Consider the following 19,586-nt stretch of genomic DNA (forward strand, 5'->3'; position numbering starts at 1 on the left):
AGGACGACGCGTTTCTGGAGCGTACCGCTCCCTTCCTCAGGTCCGTACAATTTACACAATATTCGATGTAGCCTTAGTCTGCCCTGATGAGGGCGTCAATCCTTCCCTAAGATGGTAATGATTCCTAGAGGTAATAACGGTAACTGATAGCGCTATTAAAGCCTGTAGGTAGGGTGGTTGTTGTCCGTCCTCAGCAGGAGTCCGGGCAGTGGGGGAGCACTGTGTGTGGCGTCTCCTTTTGCTGGATCGGGAGCGCTCCCGATCCAGCAAAAGGAGACGCCACACACAGCGCTCCCTACAGGCTTTAATAGCGCTATCAGATCGGGAACGCTCCCGATCCAGCAAAAGGAGACACCACACACAGCGCTCCCTACAGGCTTTAATAGCGCTATCAGATCGGGAGCGCTCCCGATCCAGCAAAAGGAGACACCACACACAGCGCTCCCCCACTGCCCGGACTCCTGCTGAGGATGGACAACAACCACCCTATCAACAGGCTTTATAGCGCTATCAGTTACCGTTATTACCTCTAAGAATCATTACCATCTTAGGGAAGGATTCACGCCCTCATCAGGACAGGACAGACTAAGGCTACATCGAATATTGTGTTAATTGTACGGACCTGAGGAAGGGGGCGGTACGCTCCCGAAACGCATCATCCTCACATACATCCAAATAAAAGCCTTTTCAGCACTGAGAAGCGCAGTTATTGGTCCTGATTTTTTCCTCCCACGACTGTACATTTCAGCCGATTTCTATCATCAACACCACTTGTTTTTCCTATTGTGATTTATATTATCAGTTTTTCCCTTGAACCTTGATGCACTGTGTTCTTTTTAATATTTATTTACGTATTGTAATAATATAAATTAGGTTACTGTGTATCCTGCACATTTTCTGTATACAATTACATATCAGTTATAGGTGTAAATGACACATCTTATCTATAATGATATGGACCATACCGATTACTTGGGCAGAATAATGATATTTATCACAGTCACTATACATTATACATCCTTGTATAGCCTGGGTGTCTTCTGTAATTATCTACAGTATATACAGCATGTAGACGTTATCCATCTTCTTAGATACGGTGATATGGACTGGGTTGTGATTACCCTATTCTACACCATGGTCACAATAACAATCTTATATAAGCTGTACATTCATTACTATATATTATAATGGCCTCAGAATCTTCTCCAAGATGATTTATTTACATTCATCCTGGAACTTCTCAGTAGTTCTGCATGTAACAGCAGAGCCACCGCAACTGTACAGCACTCCACAAAAATACAGAGGGAGAAAAGATAAAAGAAGTGCAATGCCAATAAGTTTCGAACCATGAAGCAGGTATATAGAAATAAATACAGATTTGCTGAGATGATGTAATGATTAAAACAGAACCAAAGATCAGATGTTACTATAACCCAGCATCTAACGTTAATCCCTGCATCTCAGCGGCTGTGGCCTCCTACCACCCTGCAGAGTGACAGCTCGCGTATACCTACTGGCATTCTGGAAAATATTACAGGAAAGAGTAATATTCCCCTGTACAAATCACACTATTGTATTGATCATTGTATCAGTCAACTTCAGTCCATGAAATACGAATCCGCAATATTTACCAGACAGCATGGTAGTCATCCATGATCCTGGGAGTCAGACAGTGATACTGCCCTGGATTATCTGCTTTCTCTGTTGAAGTGAATATCACACATAACCCATTGAAAGATATGCAAGAGTTTCTTAAAGGGGTATTCCCATCTGGGCATTTACATTTAATTAAATTCATTTGCCATATGTAAACATTTATTCAATTGGATGTTATTAAAAAAAAATGTTCCTGTGTGAAGATAATTTCTCATAAATGTAGCCATGTTGTCCCTTAGAAACCAGATACCGTAGCTTCCTCGGTTACGACCACATCACACTCTGGCAGCAGTGGCCAGACATGTGCTATTGAGCCCTGCCGGACCACCAGGATTCAGCAATCATTACCACAGGACGGCTGTGCGACATGTAGTAACTCCCAGACATTTTATATACAATAACCTTTTGTTTCTTTGTGCAATCCCTCCAGCAGAGGTGGCCGTATCCAAGGAGACAGTCTCGTTTCTAAGGGACAACATGACTACATTTATGAGAAATTATCTTCACACAGGAACATTTTTTTTAATAACATCCAATTGAAGAAATGTTTATATATGTCAGATTAATGAAACTGAATGTGAGTGCCCAGACGAGAATTCCCCTTTAATCCCTTAATAACTTGACCCTTTTTTTTGCTTTTGTAGGTTTTATTTTTTCTAGAACTTTTTATTCTTCCATTTACAGAGATGTATGAGAGCTTGTTTTCAGCATAACAAATTGTACAGGCAGTCCCCTACTTAAGGACACCCGACTTACAGACAACCCCTCTGCCCACTGTGACCTCTGATGAAGCTCTCTGGAAGCTTTAATATAGTCCCAGGCAGCAATGATCAGCTCTAAGGTGTCTGTAAGGAAGTTGTATGGATGACCCTTGGTCCAGTTACAGCAAAAAAAAAATTGAAAATTCAATTGTTTTATTGTGTACTAATGGATTTTAGAAAAGAAAACCTGGTGAACAAAAGAAAAATCTTTATTTTGCCATATTCTGAGCCCAATAACTTTTTCATACTTCAGAGTACAGAGCTTTATAAAGGTATCCTTTTTTTGCGGGACGTGATTACATTTTCATTGCTACCAGTTTGATGACTGTACAACTTTTTGATCACTTTTTATAAAAAAAAAAATTTATGTGTTGCAAAAGGTTAAAAAAGGAGTTTTTTTAGGATGGTATTTGTTTATTTTTATATCAGTTCAAGTGTAAGGGGGGTGATTTGAACTTAAGCTTATTAATTTTTTTTACATAGGTTTTATACTTTTGCAGCCCTCCTAGGCTACTTTGACCCTGGGAAGTCCAATTGCTCCTAAAGTAAGCAGCTCCTAGTGCTACAACAGTCCCAGCAGTGTTACACAGCTAGCAGACACTGCCGTGCTGTACACTAGAAACACCGGACCTCAAAGCGGTCCAGCGTATTCATGAGGGGGCGTTCTGAAGCGCCACGCATCATGCAGCAGTCACCATCCCTAATCCTGTCCCCTCATGAATATGCTGGACCGCTCTCAAAGCATATTATGCTGCAAATCTTGTAGAATAATATGTATATACAGGCGGTCCCCTACTTAAGGACACCCGACTTACAGACAACCCATAGTTACAGACAGACCCCTCTGACCTCTGGTAAAGCTTTCTGAATGCTTTACTATAGTCCCAGACTGTAATAATCAGCTGTAAGGTGTCTGTAATGAAGATTTATTGATAATCCTTGGTTCCATTACAGCAAAAAATGTTTAAACTCCAATTTTCACTAGGGCCAATTTTTTTTTTGTCTGGCTCTACAATTATAAAGTATACAGTTTCGACTTACATACAAATTCACCTTAAGAACAAACCTCCAGACCCTATCTTGTACGTAACCCGGGGACTGCCTGTAATGGTGTACATCCTCCTTTCTTTAGTGTGTCAGTTGATGCAAGTCATGATACTGCAGGCCCCATAGCAGCTGCTATGACTGCTACCGCTATAGTTATGCCCCTTTTTGGAGGACAGAGCCCCATACACAGAACATTACAGGAAGTATGGGCAGGGCGGTCAGTAAAGAAGCCTCAGTACAGCACCGGAGGGGTACTGACAGACCCCAGTACGGTGTCCTGCCTGCAAAAAGCCAGTTATTCCTTACTAACTGCTGCACAGAGATCCATCTACAGCAGGGTGCAAGCCGCAACTCGAGGCTCTGTGGGCCACATGTAGGTTGTGCACCCCTGCTTTAAAGCGTAACAAAACTGCAAAATATAAATTGCTAAATAAATAGTGCAGCTAATAGTTAACTTTGTGATATATTTTATTAAAAGAAATATGTCTGTGTCCCAAGTCTCTCTGTATACCTCTTACAGCTGATCAGATAAGAACCGGATGTTTCCAATGATTTAACCCTTTACATACAGTCTAGGAATCTCTTATCACTAGGTATTGAAAGATTTAATCAATAGTCTTATCTGAGGTGCACAGAGCTCTGAAAGATTTCAGCTACACTGCTCACTGCAGAAGAATAAGCAGAAAAAAAATAAAAGCACAGAGAAGCCGCTTTCCTTGATAAAGTACATTGCAAAGTTTACTTGTATCACGCCGGCTTAATTTATTTTGGAAATAAAATTTTAAAAAATGTGTCGAAGCTTTAGTTACCCGTTAATTATGTTTTCCTACGATTCCTTTTGGACACACCAACTAAATTCAATATTCTTTATAAAGTGAACTAGTTTCAGGAACAGAAAACTCCCCTCTATGTCACATTGAGAGCTATTACATCCAAACCCATAAATGAGCATCAAAAGGTTTAGCGCCACCAACCAAAATTAAAAAAAAAAAATAACAGAGCAGAATGTTTAGGGAAGGTCGGTCACATTTTATTCTTCAATGATGTCATGATCGATTTTGTTTGATAATAAATATATATGTAATATATGACATTTCAACAGTGACATATTGCACAGTGACAATCCCTTGTCCATCAGACATGGGATGAAACATTTCCATAAAGTTTAATAGTAATGCAACAAGTGTGACATGGAGGATAAAAAGCCTGAGGGCTCGAGCACATCATTTAATGGAATGTTCTGTGGAAACCTGGGGGTGCTCTGCAACAACTGGGAAACTACAACCCCCACCATAACAATCTAGGAGATATTGAAGTATGGCCAATGGAGAGCCAGGGATTACGGAGTGTCGTCCTATAACACAAGTCTTTTCTGGCTACATTTAAAGTTGCAGTTGAGATCAAGTTTGGGGCAGCAAAAGATTTATACAATTCTCTAATGCACAAATTTTTATCAAAATATCCATTTAGACATAGAACCGATGATCATTTTTTTAGAGGATGGGACTCTCATTGTAAAAATAAAACAGCAAAATGATAAAAAGTTCTCTCCTCCTGCTGCATACCACTGGAGGCAATGTAAACCCAACATTAAATATGAGGTCTGAACTAGTAGAGACCGGACAGGTCACGGCTAAGAGTCATGGGAAACCATTACCAAATCTCTGCTGGCAGGAGGAGCTAGCATTGAAGACTCCCGTCATCAGAACTGACCATATCAAATAGCAGGATCCAAGATTAACATCCATGGATCTGTGATGACCTCCTGTGGGTTTCCAATCATATCTGGAAGACCTTCACATGATGTAAGCCAGGAAAGATAGGAGCCAAATTTCAGACTACCTCTAACTACTGCTTAGCTGGGCCCCGATAGAAAAAAGCTAAAAACAATAAAATGATGCAGATACAGATTTGGGGGCACTGCACCTAGGGTGCACAGCAGTATTAAGGAGAGAATACAGCAGCACAATGGATTAAAGGCTGTTGAGGTATAAAGGGGGATAGGGACATAGGGATGTAAAACGTCACATCTTTCCGGAAATAGGACCAAGGTCATCCAAGCTACTTATACATTGGAGGATAAAGCACAATGTCCAGATGCACAGAGCACAGCCACTATGTTCCCTGCACATTACCACACATAAAGGGGGACGCTACATTGTCAGAGGAAACAGGGGACACATGGGGCACTTTCCGGCAGCTGCTTAAATACTAAGGTTGGGGGGATTGAAAGAGGTCAGCAGAGGGGTGTGATGTTCAACCTGTAGGCAGAAAATAATGTGCACAAACCACTGATGACTTGATTCCTGGGAGGACCACATGGGGTGCCAGTGAGCCCCAGATTTCCAATTTTCAGGAGATGAACACTGATTATATCGGGGCCCATAAACAACTCATGATGAAATAATTGAAAATAGGGTCCCCCCTGCTATATATAGATTCGGTCACATACCCCTCTCCCATGATTCTACCAATTGGAGTTGTCCCACCCCTCATCTGTAGCAGGTGCCTGACTCTTGCCACCCTTTTTGGCTTTTCCTTCATTTTCCCAGTGGCTGTCCCAGTTCTCCCAGCTGTCACTGTTGCTGTTCTTGTTGTTAGAGGTGGTCCCGGACCCCCAAACCTCCCAGCTGTCAGAGCTCTTTCGTTCGGTGGCATTGTCAGGGAAGGTCCAGCTGTCCCCGCTGGGAGATTTCGTAGGCTTTTTTATTTCTTCAGAGCTGCCAAAGGTCTCCCAAAAGGATTTTCCTGGAGTGGCATTCTGATAGCCGTCACCACCACTGCCGCTCTGCTGGTAGCCATCTCCTGAATGGGAGCTGCAAGGAAACGACGACAATGAATATTTACTGATAAAAGTACACTCTCCCAGCATCACTAAGCTACATGGAAGCAGCTCCTTAACTACAGCCCCATCTTTAAGGGGAGCCTTCTAACATTTACAAAGAGTGTGGACTCCAGCGTACATACAGATAATATTCAAAAATAGTATAAAGGAACATTAAAATCTAACTTTTAATCCAAAAAAAGTCTAAAAAAAAAACATGTGCAGAGAGAGAGAGAGAGAGTCATTGACCCGTTTCAGAACGAATCCTTGGTCAACGTGGCGTGTCCACGTGTAAAAACAGATGACATTCAACAGGTAAGGGAACACCCACGGAGGGAGGGACTCTGAATTGACGTGATGCTATAATTATAGAAAGCGTATCTGCACCGTGGAAGTGACTGGCGCAAAATTTTGCTTACCAGGGAAGCTTTTTGGATACTTAATGTAAACATGAGCCATCCCCACAGCTCTAATGCATTTCTATTAAAACTTCCCTGGTATAGATCAGTTGCTTTGTCCTGGTCATCTCTCCATTTTTTGTACTCCTTATTTGTTTCTCTTTATTTCATTTACTTATATGTTTTTTCTTTTCCGTTTTCTCTCTTGCATCTTCCACTCTCACGTCAGTTCCCTCCCTCAGTGGGTGTTCCCTTGCCTGTTAAATGTCTTCTGTTTCTACAAGTGCACACACCACTATGGCCAAGGATTAGTTACGAAACGCATCAATGACTCTCTCTCTCCATGTGCACGTTTTTCTTTTTATAACTATTTGGATTAAAAGTTAGATTTTAATGTTCTCCTTCATACTATTTTTTTAATTATCTGTATCTACGCTGGAGTCCACAAATTTTGTATCTGCATCCCGGAGCACCCCGACTTCTCACTCCGTGCAACTGATCCACATTCAGCATCTGAAAAGCTTTTTTTTTTTTTTTTTAAATTATTATTTTGACCTTAATTCCCATTTCAACAATATTTGCCATTCGGTTCAAGAAGTACCCATGAAATATCATTACAGATAGAGCAGTAGGAGGATTACTCCAGTTGGAATTTTTACTATAGCCACCATTATTCCTGAGCAATAATTGATTCATTTCAGTATCCAATATCCTAATTGGGCTCCCTGTCAGGTGACATGTGCCAGGTTGTCTGCTACAGGGACATCCACAACAGGGAACCAAATTAGTGCTGCAGGGGGAAAAAAAACAAAAATAACAGCCATGATTGCTCATAAATGGCAGAGCTAGAGAAAAAAAATGTACACGGTGACAGATTCAATGCATCCTCACATGTTAAGGGACGCGTAGAGATTTAGTTGATACTCAACACTTCTATCTCAATTTTAAGATCTCCAATTGATACATTGTGATTTACCGATTCTGAAAACCATCTGGTCTAGAGAATCTCCTGTGTGATAATACACATGAACAGTGCGCACCGCTCTCCTATGCCAAGTTTGCTACAATGTATTAGTGCAGATAAACGTTATGTTTTACAGGTCTCAGAAGATTATATTCACTGGATACAACTCTACCAAATTCTTAAGTAGTATCTGCCATCAAGATGAAGAGTTAATTTTTCCAGATATATGCGCCCTTTCGCTCGATCTAAGAATATTATGCAATGACAGACAGAGCAGCACTCACCTTTCCATGTTGTCCTCACTTTTTCCAGAAAAGAAAGTGGTGACATCTTTCCAGCTTTTGGAACCGACACCCTGAACCTGCAAAAAAAACACCACTATAAACGGCTTGCTTACATATAATGCTGGTGGTATCACTAGCTGGACACTAGATATACTGCACTGAAAGCATGGGCAAGCTGTGTGATACAAGGTCCATAGAAATGTACAGCTTTGCCCTGATTATAACATCACAATAAGAGGACCTTTAATGCAGTGTATACAGAGCACCTTGAGAAGCTGCTGACCACTGCAAGCAAGAGGGGACAAGGAATTGAGGGGAGAAGACAATATGACAATTGTATTGCTATAACAAAGGACCCAGAGCCAGCTACCACCTATAGATCAGTTACACCAATACACAGCAGAAGTCAGGGCTTGTAAGACATCTGCAGCCATTCATGCTGGTCCAAACATCCAATGGCTCTACTGATCGATGCATGAACAATCACTTTAATTTATCGAGAAAAAAAAAAAAAAAAAAAAAAAAAAAAAAAATCAATCCGATTGGTCAGAACTAGGTGTTTAAACCCCACTGCTCTAGACTAGGTCCACCAATAAAGTACCATTTGAATCTAGAATTGTTCTCATCTATGCTGCAGCATAGCAGTTATTACATTCTGCTGATGGGCTGGCAGAGGATGGGCGTATTACAACCCACAGTCATGACTTACCCGCATCAGGTCAGCAGGATGGCAGCGTGCATAGTAAAGGACAAACACAAATTAGAGAAGGATTTGGACATGAACATTGGGGCACAGCAGGCATCTCTGCATTTGGGTAAGTTTTACAAGGGGAACACAAGTTTATTAAACTTTCTTGCTGCTTCCTGTGCTGATAACTTTTATATTTCTATAATACAGACAGAATGTGGAAGGGGTGACCAAGAGATGCCTGCTTGTGCCAACACAACACCTCCTACCTTTGCTGCTAAACTAGACACTGAACTGGAGACATCGTCAATGATTCGTCCATCTTTTACCTGTTGAGTTGGAGAAGGGGAGGACATAGGAAAAATGAGCTTATGAAAGGGTGAGGGTTGACAGTAGGTAGAAGGGAATGACAGCTGCGTAGCTACACGTTTAAACATCTTGTTACACCAGGAAATAACGCAAAGCCTTTATTTAGTTACACCATATACTAAACCCCATTCACAACCAGAATTGCTTTTACATAGTTACAGGGGCTGCTCTTTACACCTGTCTATTTGTTGTGGGTGCAGAGTTAAGAGACAAGGGGGGTTGCTAACATTTTAGGGACATTTAACAATTTGTATTTCAATTTTTGTAAAGTGCAAAATAGCAAAAAAGTGACAATTCAGACATTTGGGCACTATTTTCATAGTTTATAGCACTTCTCCCCCGGCCTATCATAGCCAGGGCTAGTTGCAAGGGGCGTCAATTAACTAGAATGGTCGTTCGGCCGACAATCCGGCTGAAACCAATCCCTACGTTCGATCTCTACTCCTAGCATATATGCTGTCCCTGGCCTAGGTACTGGATAGGTTCTGTAGGTTTGTAACTAGGGGTCATCTGTAAGTCAGGTGTTCAGTCAGGGACTGCCTGTACATTTACAGTGTTACAGATAGGGTTAAATGAAAGATCTTTGAGTTTTATAGAGACTCCAGACTGTCATGGGAACGGATCGTCATCTCCTGATGAACTGGTCCTAGCCAAGATAACAGCGCACATGCGCCATTTAAATGCTGCAGGCGGCCCGACACTTATCAGATGGTTATTTTTATTTTCTGTGTGTGGGGGCCTAAAGATGCCTCACATTTATCCAGTATCTGCCATAGTTATAAATCACCACTGTTTATTCTAAAATTGCATGGTCTGCAACTAAGGGTATGTTCACACAACAATATCCACAAAATAAAAAGCTCATGCTACACATAGCAATTCACGTTAAGCCTGGAAACATCTTCCTTCTAGGTTTAATAGAAATATGGATTGTTATTCATAAAAGTGGCTTTTATAGACACATAGTAACATGTCACTTATTCTAGGTGCTTCACAAGTTGAAGAGATCCAAGGCCAGTAATCTGTGCCCAAAACTCCATTCTCAGCAATACTGAGCGGTGCACCGTGACGGGGAGAGAGGTCAGTGACAAAAAGTGCTGGACTTGGTTCTGGATGTGAATACAATTTAACATATAATACAACAGTCTATAAAACATTTTGACACATGTAGACAAATCTTAAAGATGATGTCTAAGCGGGAAGCTTTATTACGAATGATAACATGCAGTAAGCGGGTAGCATCAAGTAAAGTGTATCCCCCACCACCATCTTGGAGTAATATTTTACATAAAGATTTGAGACACTTTACACTAGCACTATATTTCTTCAACCAATGAGTGCAATATACTCTAGAGCTGCACTCATGAGTCTGCAAGTGGAGTCACAAAGCACAAAAGTAAACTCACTTTTCCAGTACAGATCCTCAGGTTCAGTATACATTGCAGAATTCTGATAATCCAGGATGTTGTACTTGTTCACTATCAGAGCCTCCACAGATTATTTGCATTTTGCTTTTCTTTTTAGGATCATAGAATCCAACTCTGCCAACAAACTTTCTGCCTGCTCTGAAGTATAATGTGATACTAATGTGTATAACGCAGTACATGATATGTAATGTAATATATGTACATAATGGGGGACATGTATCTTCCGCTGGTGCATTGTGTTGGTGTTTTGGGTAAACCCGGCCTCCTGATGCCTCATGACCTATGCCAGTTCAAGCCTGAACAGATGCAGGCTATATTACCTACGCCCGTTCAAGCCTGGGTGCAGGCTATAGAGTGCACAGAAGCAGGGCAGAAACACCCCATGCTGACCCACTTCACATCCCTCAATGTCCATTTGGTATGAAGGTGATGTAAAGGGGAAAATAATCTCAATTCCTGGCTGTTTGCAAGGAACTGCGATAATTTCAGGGCTTGTACACAAGAAAACGGTCATGAAAGTTCTGATAATGACTCTACCAACAGAATTGTGAGCACAGCTTAGAAGTATAATATTAAATATGGCTCAGAATGTAGGATAGATAGAATGAAGGATAATGTATGTACACAATGCCTACACCAGTAGAATAGTGAGTGCAGCTCTGAAGTATAATATGTACTGATTTACATAATATAAGTAATGTAATGTATGTACACATTGATTCTACCAAGAAAATAGTGAGTGCAGCTCTGGAGTATAATACTGGATTAAACTCCTAAACAGAATAAGACTATATTCACACAGCACAGCAGGCACGCATCGGCGATGCTCACCCCGCATCTCTCCATAGCGATATTGATAGGAGATCTTTCTCCCGGGTACAGAACTGTATGGTGCCACACATGTGCAGCTCCCGTACGTCGCCGTGCGCCCATTGTCGTCTGTGGGGGACGTATATACGTCCCCCATAAGGGCATGTGAAAGTAGCCTTAGATTAAGTAAATTACCTGGAAAATGACTCAACTCTTTATGTAATTTATAAAAGTATAAGGTGGACATACCCTTAAAGAAGGTGAAAAGCAGCATGTGTACGAGGCAGAGATACATTACTACATACAACATCTGTGATAAAAAAACTGTGCCAATATTAATAATTTCACAGAAATGGCAGAATAAAAGAATAAAGGAGCTGGAGCTGTAAGAGGGGAAGGGTCTGCAGGGTGAATGACAATAGCAGCGTATGACACTTGTGACGCAGCATGACAGATGGCTTGTGAGTTAGTCACCACACTGAGCCCCACATCTTTACACAGACACCATGAAGTTACCTTCTCCTGGGCTGGTTTTACAACTGTTTCATTAATGGTCTGGCCTAGCTCAGAGGCCTATCCAGAAGAGAAAGAAGAGGACAGAGGTCAGGGTGGAGGGCGATGATGACACAGATGATGCGCATGGACCATGTATGGAAAGGACAAAACATGCAAACAAAACCAATGGAGTCATGCATAGGAAAGGGAAGACATTCAGGGAGACAGGGGTAATGTGTGCACACAAGGTCATTGGGTTTTATAGGTTCCATCTGTCCAAAATGATCAGCATTATTCTACGCATCCCAGTTATATATAATGTACTCTAATCACATTCAAAGCTGCAATATGGATTTTGCTTGGAACCCAACATCTTGCAGAATAAGCAGCATATATAGATAAATGTAGCTTCCTGTGCATTAATAGTAAAGACAACATTTCCCACAATGGAGTGAAACAAAGTGTAATCTGTTAACCAGCAAAAGACTTCAGTGAGAAATAGGAAAAGTTGTATTTTTTAGTGCAGCTCTGGAAGTGAATTGTGCACAAGGCATTAAAAGGGGGAAATACCATTATATGCCAAAATTCTCCTTATGTCATTAGACACAGGGACCACCAGAAGAAGGCAAAGTGATAAGAGGAAAGGAACGTACTTGTGGCAGAAACCAGGCCTGCACTATGAAAAGTAGGAAATAGATGTAGGAAGAAGAAGCCTTGGGGTCTGGACACAGACAGACAACGCACTGACACAGCGGTATTGGGCTGCTACACACAGACCATGCGCACACACACGTATATACATATGATGCTTGGATTACCGAGTCCGGTGGATGCTTGCTTCCTCCCCAAAACTGCACATAGGCAGTGATGGCGGGGAGGGGGAGAAGAGACTAGCTTTAGACTTTTGTTTTGCATAAGCAAATTTTTACCATGAAAACCTAAAACAGTGTTTGGTAGAACCCCTTGAGATCTATGTTCATCCCACCCAGGTCAATATCTGCTAAGAGTTAATATGTTCTTAACCCATGTTTGCGTGGGTTTCCTGCGGTTTCCTCCCACACTCCAAAACATACTGTTAGGTTGTTTAGACTGTGAGCCCCATGGGGACAGGGACCAATGCTTTGTGCAGCGCTGCGTAATCTGTGTGCGCTATATAAATAAAGAAATATTATTATGTTCCCATGTACCTTTGTGTGTTGTGTAGCAGTAGGATTGTAAAAAAAAACGCATTTACAGTGAAGCTGGAGCTCCTGATGTATGAGACCTGTTCCCTGAAAAGAGCACTGCCTCTTCACCTCAAAACAAAGCCTCCTACAGCAGGGACAGAGCACAGAGGAGGGCTTCAAGTCCAGCTGCTAGCCTAGAATACAAATTTTTCACAGTCCTGCTGCTTCTGACACACACAAAATTAGGATTACACAAATCTCCAGGCAAAAAATATAAAATGCAGTAAGATTCCCTTTACCTAGCCACAGATTCAGCTAGTCATGCAGTTATGAGGCTATATCACACATTATGTGACATAGAGTGATGACTGTATGACTAAATGATGCCGATCCCTACCTCTGACCTGTTATGGTAATTTGTATATGCCTAAATAAGGTTTTATAATCTTTTCAACAAATATCTTGGTAAGGGACACTGTAGGAAAGGCCAGTACATGATGTTACACATGCTGGGATCAGTTTACAGTGGAAAAAGATTCTATACCATTTTTCTGGCCTATAATTACTTTTCTGGCCTACTGACTCCATGCCCCCTTCATTTATTCACTACTGGTAACAATGAACACAAAATCTTTACAGAAAATAAACTTTTTCCTTTTCTTATGTTATCACCCTGCCCTCTCGGTATACAGACCCACCTGCATCATATAAGGAAGAACAAGAAAGACACAGGATAGTATTTTAAGAGGGGAAAGAGTTACATGTGAGTTAATAACTAAACACAGAAAATTAAAAGGGATTAATTACAATGGAACATCACAAAGGAAGAAGGAACAATGCATAGCCATTGGAAAGAGGCTTGGCTATCCCCATAAACATATGCTAGTCTGCTACACAAGTTAGTTTAGTAGAAACCAGTGCGCATTGCACTTCAGTCACTGGTTGGGCCCCATCTACTGGTAGCCATCATCAAATAACAAAGTGCATGCCCCAGGAGCCTAGCACATCATTTTATAGTCTAAAACCCATTTCTTGGTGCATATAAATACCATCAAAATACAACATGATAAACCAGGTACTCTTACTGATAAAATTATTTTTTAATATGCTAATGAGCCTCATGTGGGCGTTATAGCCCCTCCATGCTACCGATTCTCAGGCTGTTCCACTGTGGAAGGAGGACTCTCTCCCCCCCCCCCCCTTCTCTCTCTCACTATGTGCTGAAACTTACGGTGCTGCAGTGAGATTATATCAACCAGAAGGAGGGGGAGACCATATAATAGCCTGTGAATCTACAGCATGGGTGTGCCCAGTAGTGTTTCAGGTTCATTAGCATAAATTTTAAAGGTTGAAGGAAGGAGGCAATAGATAACAAATATAAGAAGATTACCGGAGTCAAAGTGCCTGGATCTATGAGTAAGTGTCCCTAGTTTATCATCCTTGTTTATGATGGTAGATTCCCTTTAACAATTCCTCCCAATGAGTGGAGACAGACTATACTCCATTTATAAGTAGTCATATAGAGACCCATAATACAAAGATTTTATAGAAATTACTAAATACATATTAAATGGCTAAACATGCAGTCCCAGCACATTTGGAAAAGTAGTTTACATGAAAAAACCCTTTGAATGGCTGTATAGCTACAACATATGCAGTTTGCAGTTCCAATGTGCATAATTTATACTGAACTTTTACATTTCAAACAGATGTGAGTTTCATTCTTTAGTACTAACCTTCTGTGTTGCTTGAGATCCCAGCTTGGACGCCTAAAAGAAAAATAAAATAAATAATAATACATACTGTAACTTGTAGTGGGAATGAGTGGAGGGTTGCAGGCACACATCTCACAATTCATTCCATGGATAGAGGCAGCAACCATCTCACTTGACGGAAGGGGTATTTTGGAACACCCCCTTTTTCAGTGTATTCAAGTATCCAATAATCAAAAATACTTGAATTTGTGCAATATTAGCTTTGACATGGTAGCTTTTGATGAATACAATACAAAATTACTTACACTTTCCTTTGCAGCAGAGGCAAATTTACTTGCCCCAACAGTGAAACTGCTCCAGCCCTATAGGAAAAAAAAGTAATAAAGTGTATCAATAGCTGGAATTATTAACCATGTACGATGAAACAGAAAAAGTGAATTAGTCTCACCGGTAATTCTGTTTCCATAAGTCCACCATGACGGCACCTGGAGGTTGCACCTTGACCTTTGGTAGGGACAGGAAGTTGCGAAAGATATAAGGCCCCTCCTCTGCCGCTGTTCCCCAGTGTCTTCCAAATAACCACCGGGGTTCCAGTAGAGAGCTAGAAGATATTAGCCAGACAACATTAATAACACAGGGCAGGGTAAATATAGCCGTCATGGTGGACTTATGGAAACAGAATTACCGGTGAGACTAATTCACTTTTTCCATGACGTCCCCCATGACGGCACCTGGAGACTTACCAGATAAATAGATTAGGGAGGGACCACAGCCTGGAGAACTTTCCGTCCAAAACTCAAATCATGGCTAGAAGGTAGATCCAGGCGGTAATGTTTTGGGAATGTCGATGTACTTGACCACGTAGCTGCCTTGCAGATCTGGGAGATGGATGCTCCCCGTTTCTCTGCCCAGGAAGTAGCCATAGCTCTGGTAGAGTGGGCTGTTATGTTTTTTGAGAGACTCACATCTTGTAGCTGGTAGGATTTAGAGATGGTCTGTTTTATCCACCTAGCAATGGTGGAACTTGATGATTTCTCTCCCTTATTTTTTCCCCCAAACTGAATAAAAAGGTTTCTGCACTTTCTGAAGGATTTGGTTCTGTCTAGATAGATTATGACAGCTCTTCTGACATCAAGGGTATGCCAGAGTGCTTCCTTCTCATTCTTTGGGTTGTTACAGAAAGATGGTAAAACGATTTCCTGACTTCTATGGAAGTCTGAGACTACTTTTGGGAGGAAAGACGTATCTAATTTTAGTACTATCTTGTCTTCCGAGATGATCAGGAAGGGTTCCTTGGAGGATAGGGCCTGCAGTTCTCCAATTCTCCTGGCGGATGTTATGGCCACAAGGAAGGAGGTTTTGAGAGATAGGTCTTTCAGGCTGCATTCCGAGAGTGGTTCGAACGGAGGCTTCATAAGGGAGTCTAGGACTAGTGATAAGTTCCATTTTGGTATGTCTGATCGGATTGTAGGTCGCAGTCTTAAGACTGCTTTCATGAACATCTTCACCCACTTGTGCTCTGCTAATGGGAAGTCAAAACAGGCGCTTAGGGCCGAAATTTGGACCTTAAGGGTGTTAGGTCTTAACCCTTTAGAAAACCCATCCTGTAAAAAATCAAGAATTTTAATGATATCCGGTTTGCCCGGAATCGGGGAAAGGTCCCCACACCAGGATATATACTTTTTCCAGATCTTGTAGTATATTTTGTTGGTGATTGGTTTCCTGCTTGCTATTAGGGTCTGTATGACTTGGTGAGAAATTCCCTTAGCTAGGAGCAATTCCCTTTCAGGAGCCAGGCCGCCAGATTCAGAAACTTCGGGTTTGGGTAAAGAAGAGGGCCCTGGTGTAGCAGGTCCCTTCTGTAGGGAAGGAAGATGGGTCCTGAGATTGCTAGTTTTAAGAGAAGTGGGAACCAAGGTTTCTTCGGCCAGAATGGTGCTACTAGGATCACTGTCGTCCGACTCGATAGAATTTTTTGTAAGGTTCTGGAGATTAGGGGAAATGGAGGAAAAGCATATGCTAGATTTGTCCCCCATGATTGGCTTAGGGCATCCAGTCCCAGAGGGTTGTCCTTGGGTGAGATGGAAAAAAATACCTCTGTTTGAGTATTCTTTTTTGAGGCAAACAGATCTATCGACGGAGAGCCCCATTTCTGGGTTAGAGAAAGAAAAACTTCCCTGTTCAGTGACCATTCGTGTGGGTCCATCTTTTCTCTGCTCAAGAAGTCCGCTGACTGATTCTCTGACCCTTTTAGGAATACCGCTGTTAAGGAATCTAGGTGATTTTCTGCCCAGGAGAAGATCTTCTTGGTGACCTCCATCAGGTCCGAGGATCTTGTGCCCCCTTGACGACGTAGATAGGCCACAGTGGTCACATTGTCTGACAGGATCCTGATATTTTTTACCTGGGTTTTGGGTAGCCTTTTTAGTGTTTCCCATACTGCTGATAATTCCCTTAGGTTTGAGGATTGTCTTCTCATCCAAGGGGACCATGACCCCTGAAGGTAACGGTCTGGAAGAACAGCTCCCCATCCTGAGGAACTGGCGTCTGTTTGGATGATCAGGACTGGAGTCGGATTCCATGGTATTCCCTTTTCTAGATGCTGTTGGTATTTCCACCAGTTTAGAGAATTTTTGACTTCCAGGGGAATGACCTTCTTGAAGTCTAAATGATCCAAGTTCTTGTCCCAAATTTTTAATGTCCACGCCTGTAATGTTCTTACATGGAACTGGCTCCATGATACACAATTTATGCAAGCTGTTAGGAGACCTAGCAGTCTCATGGCTGAACGGACGCTGCATGATTTTTTCCCCTGGAATTTGTCTATGAAGGAGGTAAGGGATTCTCTCTTGTCTTGTGGAAGAAAAGAAGTTTGGCACCTGGAATCTAACATTACTCCTAAGAATCTTGTCTCCCTCTGGGGTTCTAGATGAGACTTTTGGAAATTTATAATCCAGCCCAGATTTTCCAGGGTTCGTATTGTCCGATCTCTGTGATTGAGAAGAGTCGGGGGTCGAGTCTGCCACTATGAGGAGGTCGTCCAGATATGGAATAATTGAGATTCCTTCTTTCCTCAAGAATGCCGTCACTTCTGCCATGACCTTTGTGAAGGTCCTGGGGGCTGATGAAATTCCGAAGGGCAAGGCTCTGAATTGGAAGTGGCAGACCTTCCCTTGAGGTGATTCCACCGCGAATCTTAGGAATTTCTGATGATTCTTGTGTATGGGGACATGATAGTAGGCGTCCTTCAGGTCGATGGTGCACATTTGTGCGCCTGGAGGAATTAGTGGGGTAGCTGTCCTTACTGATTCCATCTTGAAATATTTGTATTTTATGTTCTTGTTTAGCCGCCTGAGGTTTATAATAAGTCGAAGGGTCCCATTTGGCTTTTTCACAAGAAATAAGGGGGAGTAGAAGCCCTTCTTTTCTTCTTCTTTGGGAACTGTAACAATTACCTTCATTGTTAACAATTCTTGAAGATTCTTCCATAGCTGTATTGTCATTCTCCGAGATGTTAGGTTGGAGACAAGAAATTTTTGTTGTGGAGGGGAGCTGAATTCTATCTGGTAACCTGATTTGATGATACTCAGGATCCACTTGTTTGATGTGATCGTTTCCCATCGGTGGAGGAAGAAAAGAAGACGCCCCCCTACCTGGTAGTCACTGTTTTTTTGATTGATGTGGAAGGTTGGAGAATAGATATCCTCGGCCTCTTCCACCTTTGTTGAAGGACCAGCGGCCCTGTTTTCCTCTGCCTCTGGAGTCTTTAGGATCCTTGGGATTCCGAAAGGAATAGTTTTTCTGGGGTTTCTTAATTTCCGGAAAACCTTTCTTTTTATCAGAGGCTTTTTCCAGAAGAGTATCCAGTTCAGCGCCGAACATGAAGTCTCCTGTGAATGGGATGTTGCAGAGCTTCGTCTTGGATTTTACATCCCCTCCCCACTGTCTAAGCCAAATCGCCCTACGGACTGAATTAGATAGAGCCCCTTCTTTTGCTGACAGTCTGATGTTTTCAGCTGAAGCATCAGCAAGAAAACCTGTCGCTGAACGCAACAGCGGTATTGTTTGTAAAAGGAGATCCCTGTCCACATCTGTTTTAAGGTGGTCTTCCAATTCTCCTAACCAAAAGAACAGAGTTCTCGCTACCGAAGTAGCAGCTATGTTAGACTTGAGGCTAAGCATGGAAGATTCCCAGACTCTACGAAGTAGGGCATCAGCCTTTCTGTCCATGGGGTCTCTTAATTGAGAAGAGTCCTCAAATGGCAGGTCCGTTTTTTTCACCACTTTAGACACTTGGATGTCTACCTTGGGGGGGCTGTCCCAGGTTTCTGTCTCTTTGGGGTCAAAGAGTAACCTGTTCCTGAACTCTTTAGTGATGTTTGCCCGCCCCTCAGGATTCTTCCATTCCTCTTGGACAATATCTTTTAGGGTCTGATTTATGGGAAAAACCCTTTTCCTTTTGGATTTTAACCCTCCAAACAGTTCGTCTTGGATGGATTTTGGCTCTACCACCTCTTCCACGTTAAGCGTATTGCGTACAGCTTTAAGGAGGTTATCTAGTTCCTCATTAGAGAAGAGGTATTTTGAGGTTCCTTTATCCTCGGACACCGAGGAGACATCATCGAGCGAGTCCTTCCAAGAATAGGTAGGAGCCGCAGAGTGTTTGTCATAGTCCGAATCAGTATCCTGGGATCTAAGTTTTTTAGGAGCTGGCTCTTGATATAAATCCGGATCCTGGTCAAGTTCAGGTTCGGGATTTGGCTCAGGACCTAGTCCCCGTACCAGTCGGTTTAAATTGGTAAACATCATAAGAGAGGATTGGAATTCCTCCCGCATGGCCGCTTTAAGCTCATTTAACATTGACTCCTTTTCCTGTTGTAAGGCCCTGGCTAGGCATTCAGAGCATAGTGATTTTGGATACAAATCTGATAATCTTATGTTACAGGAAAGACATCTTTTTGATTTAGTAACACATTTTCCTT

The 19,586-nt window shown here is 42.0% G+C and overlaps 1 protein-coding gene across 9 annotated transcripts in view; it reads right to left on the reverse strand.

Moving 5' to 3' along the window:
• Positions 1 to 4,472: 4,472 nt before the first annotated feature.
• ARFGAP1 (ARF GTPase activating protein 1) overlaps positions 4,473 to 19,586 on the reverse strand; it is a 28,915-nt gene continuing 13,801 nt past the window's right edge. For 2 of the 9 annotated variants that reach the window (XM_072110911.1, XM_072110912.1), the window contains exons 8-15: positions 15,053 to 15,205; positions 14,910 to 14,966; positions 14,626 to 14,658; positions 12,542 to 12,574; positions 11,745 to 11,801; positions 8,892 to 8,951; positions 7,935 to 8,011; positions 4,473 to 6,280 (exon numbers count right to left, since the gene is read on the reverse strand). In XM_072110911.1, coding sequence (XP_071967012.1) covers positions 5,932 to 6,280; positions 7,935 to 8,011; positions 8,892 to 8,951; positions 11,745 to 11,801; positions 12,542 to 12,574; positions 14,626 to 14,658; positions 14,910 to 14,966; positions 15,053 to 15,205 — 819 coding nt within the window. In that variant the 3' untranslated portion in view covers positions 4,473 to 5,931. The remainder of the gene's footprint in view (positions 6,281 to 7,934; positions 8,012 to 8,891; positions 8,952 to 11,744; positions 11,802 to 12,541; positions 12,575 to 14,625; positions 14,659 to 14,909; positions 14,967 to 15,052; positions 15,206 to 19,586) is intronic. The other 7 variants (XM_072110915.1, XM_072110914.1, XM_072110917.1 and 4 more) reach the window with 7 other exon arrangements.

Source organism: Engystomops pustulosus, chromosome 6 (genome assembly GCF_040894005.1).
Source record: "Engystomops pustulosus chromosome 6, aEngPut4.maternal, whole genome shotgun sequence".
NCBI lineage: Eukaryota > Metazoa > Chordata > Amphibia > Anura > Leptodactylidae > Engystomops > Engystomops pustulosus.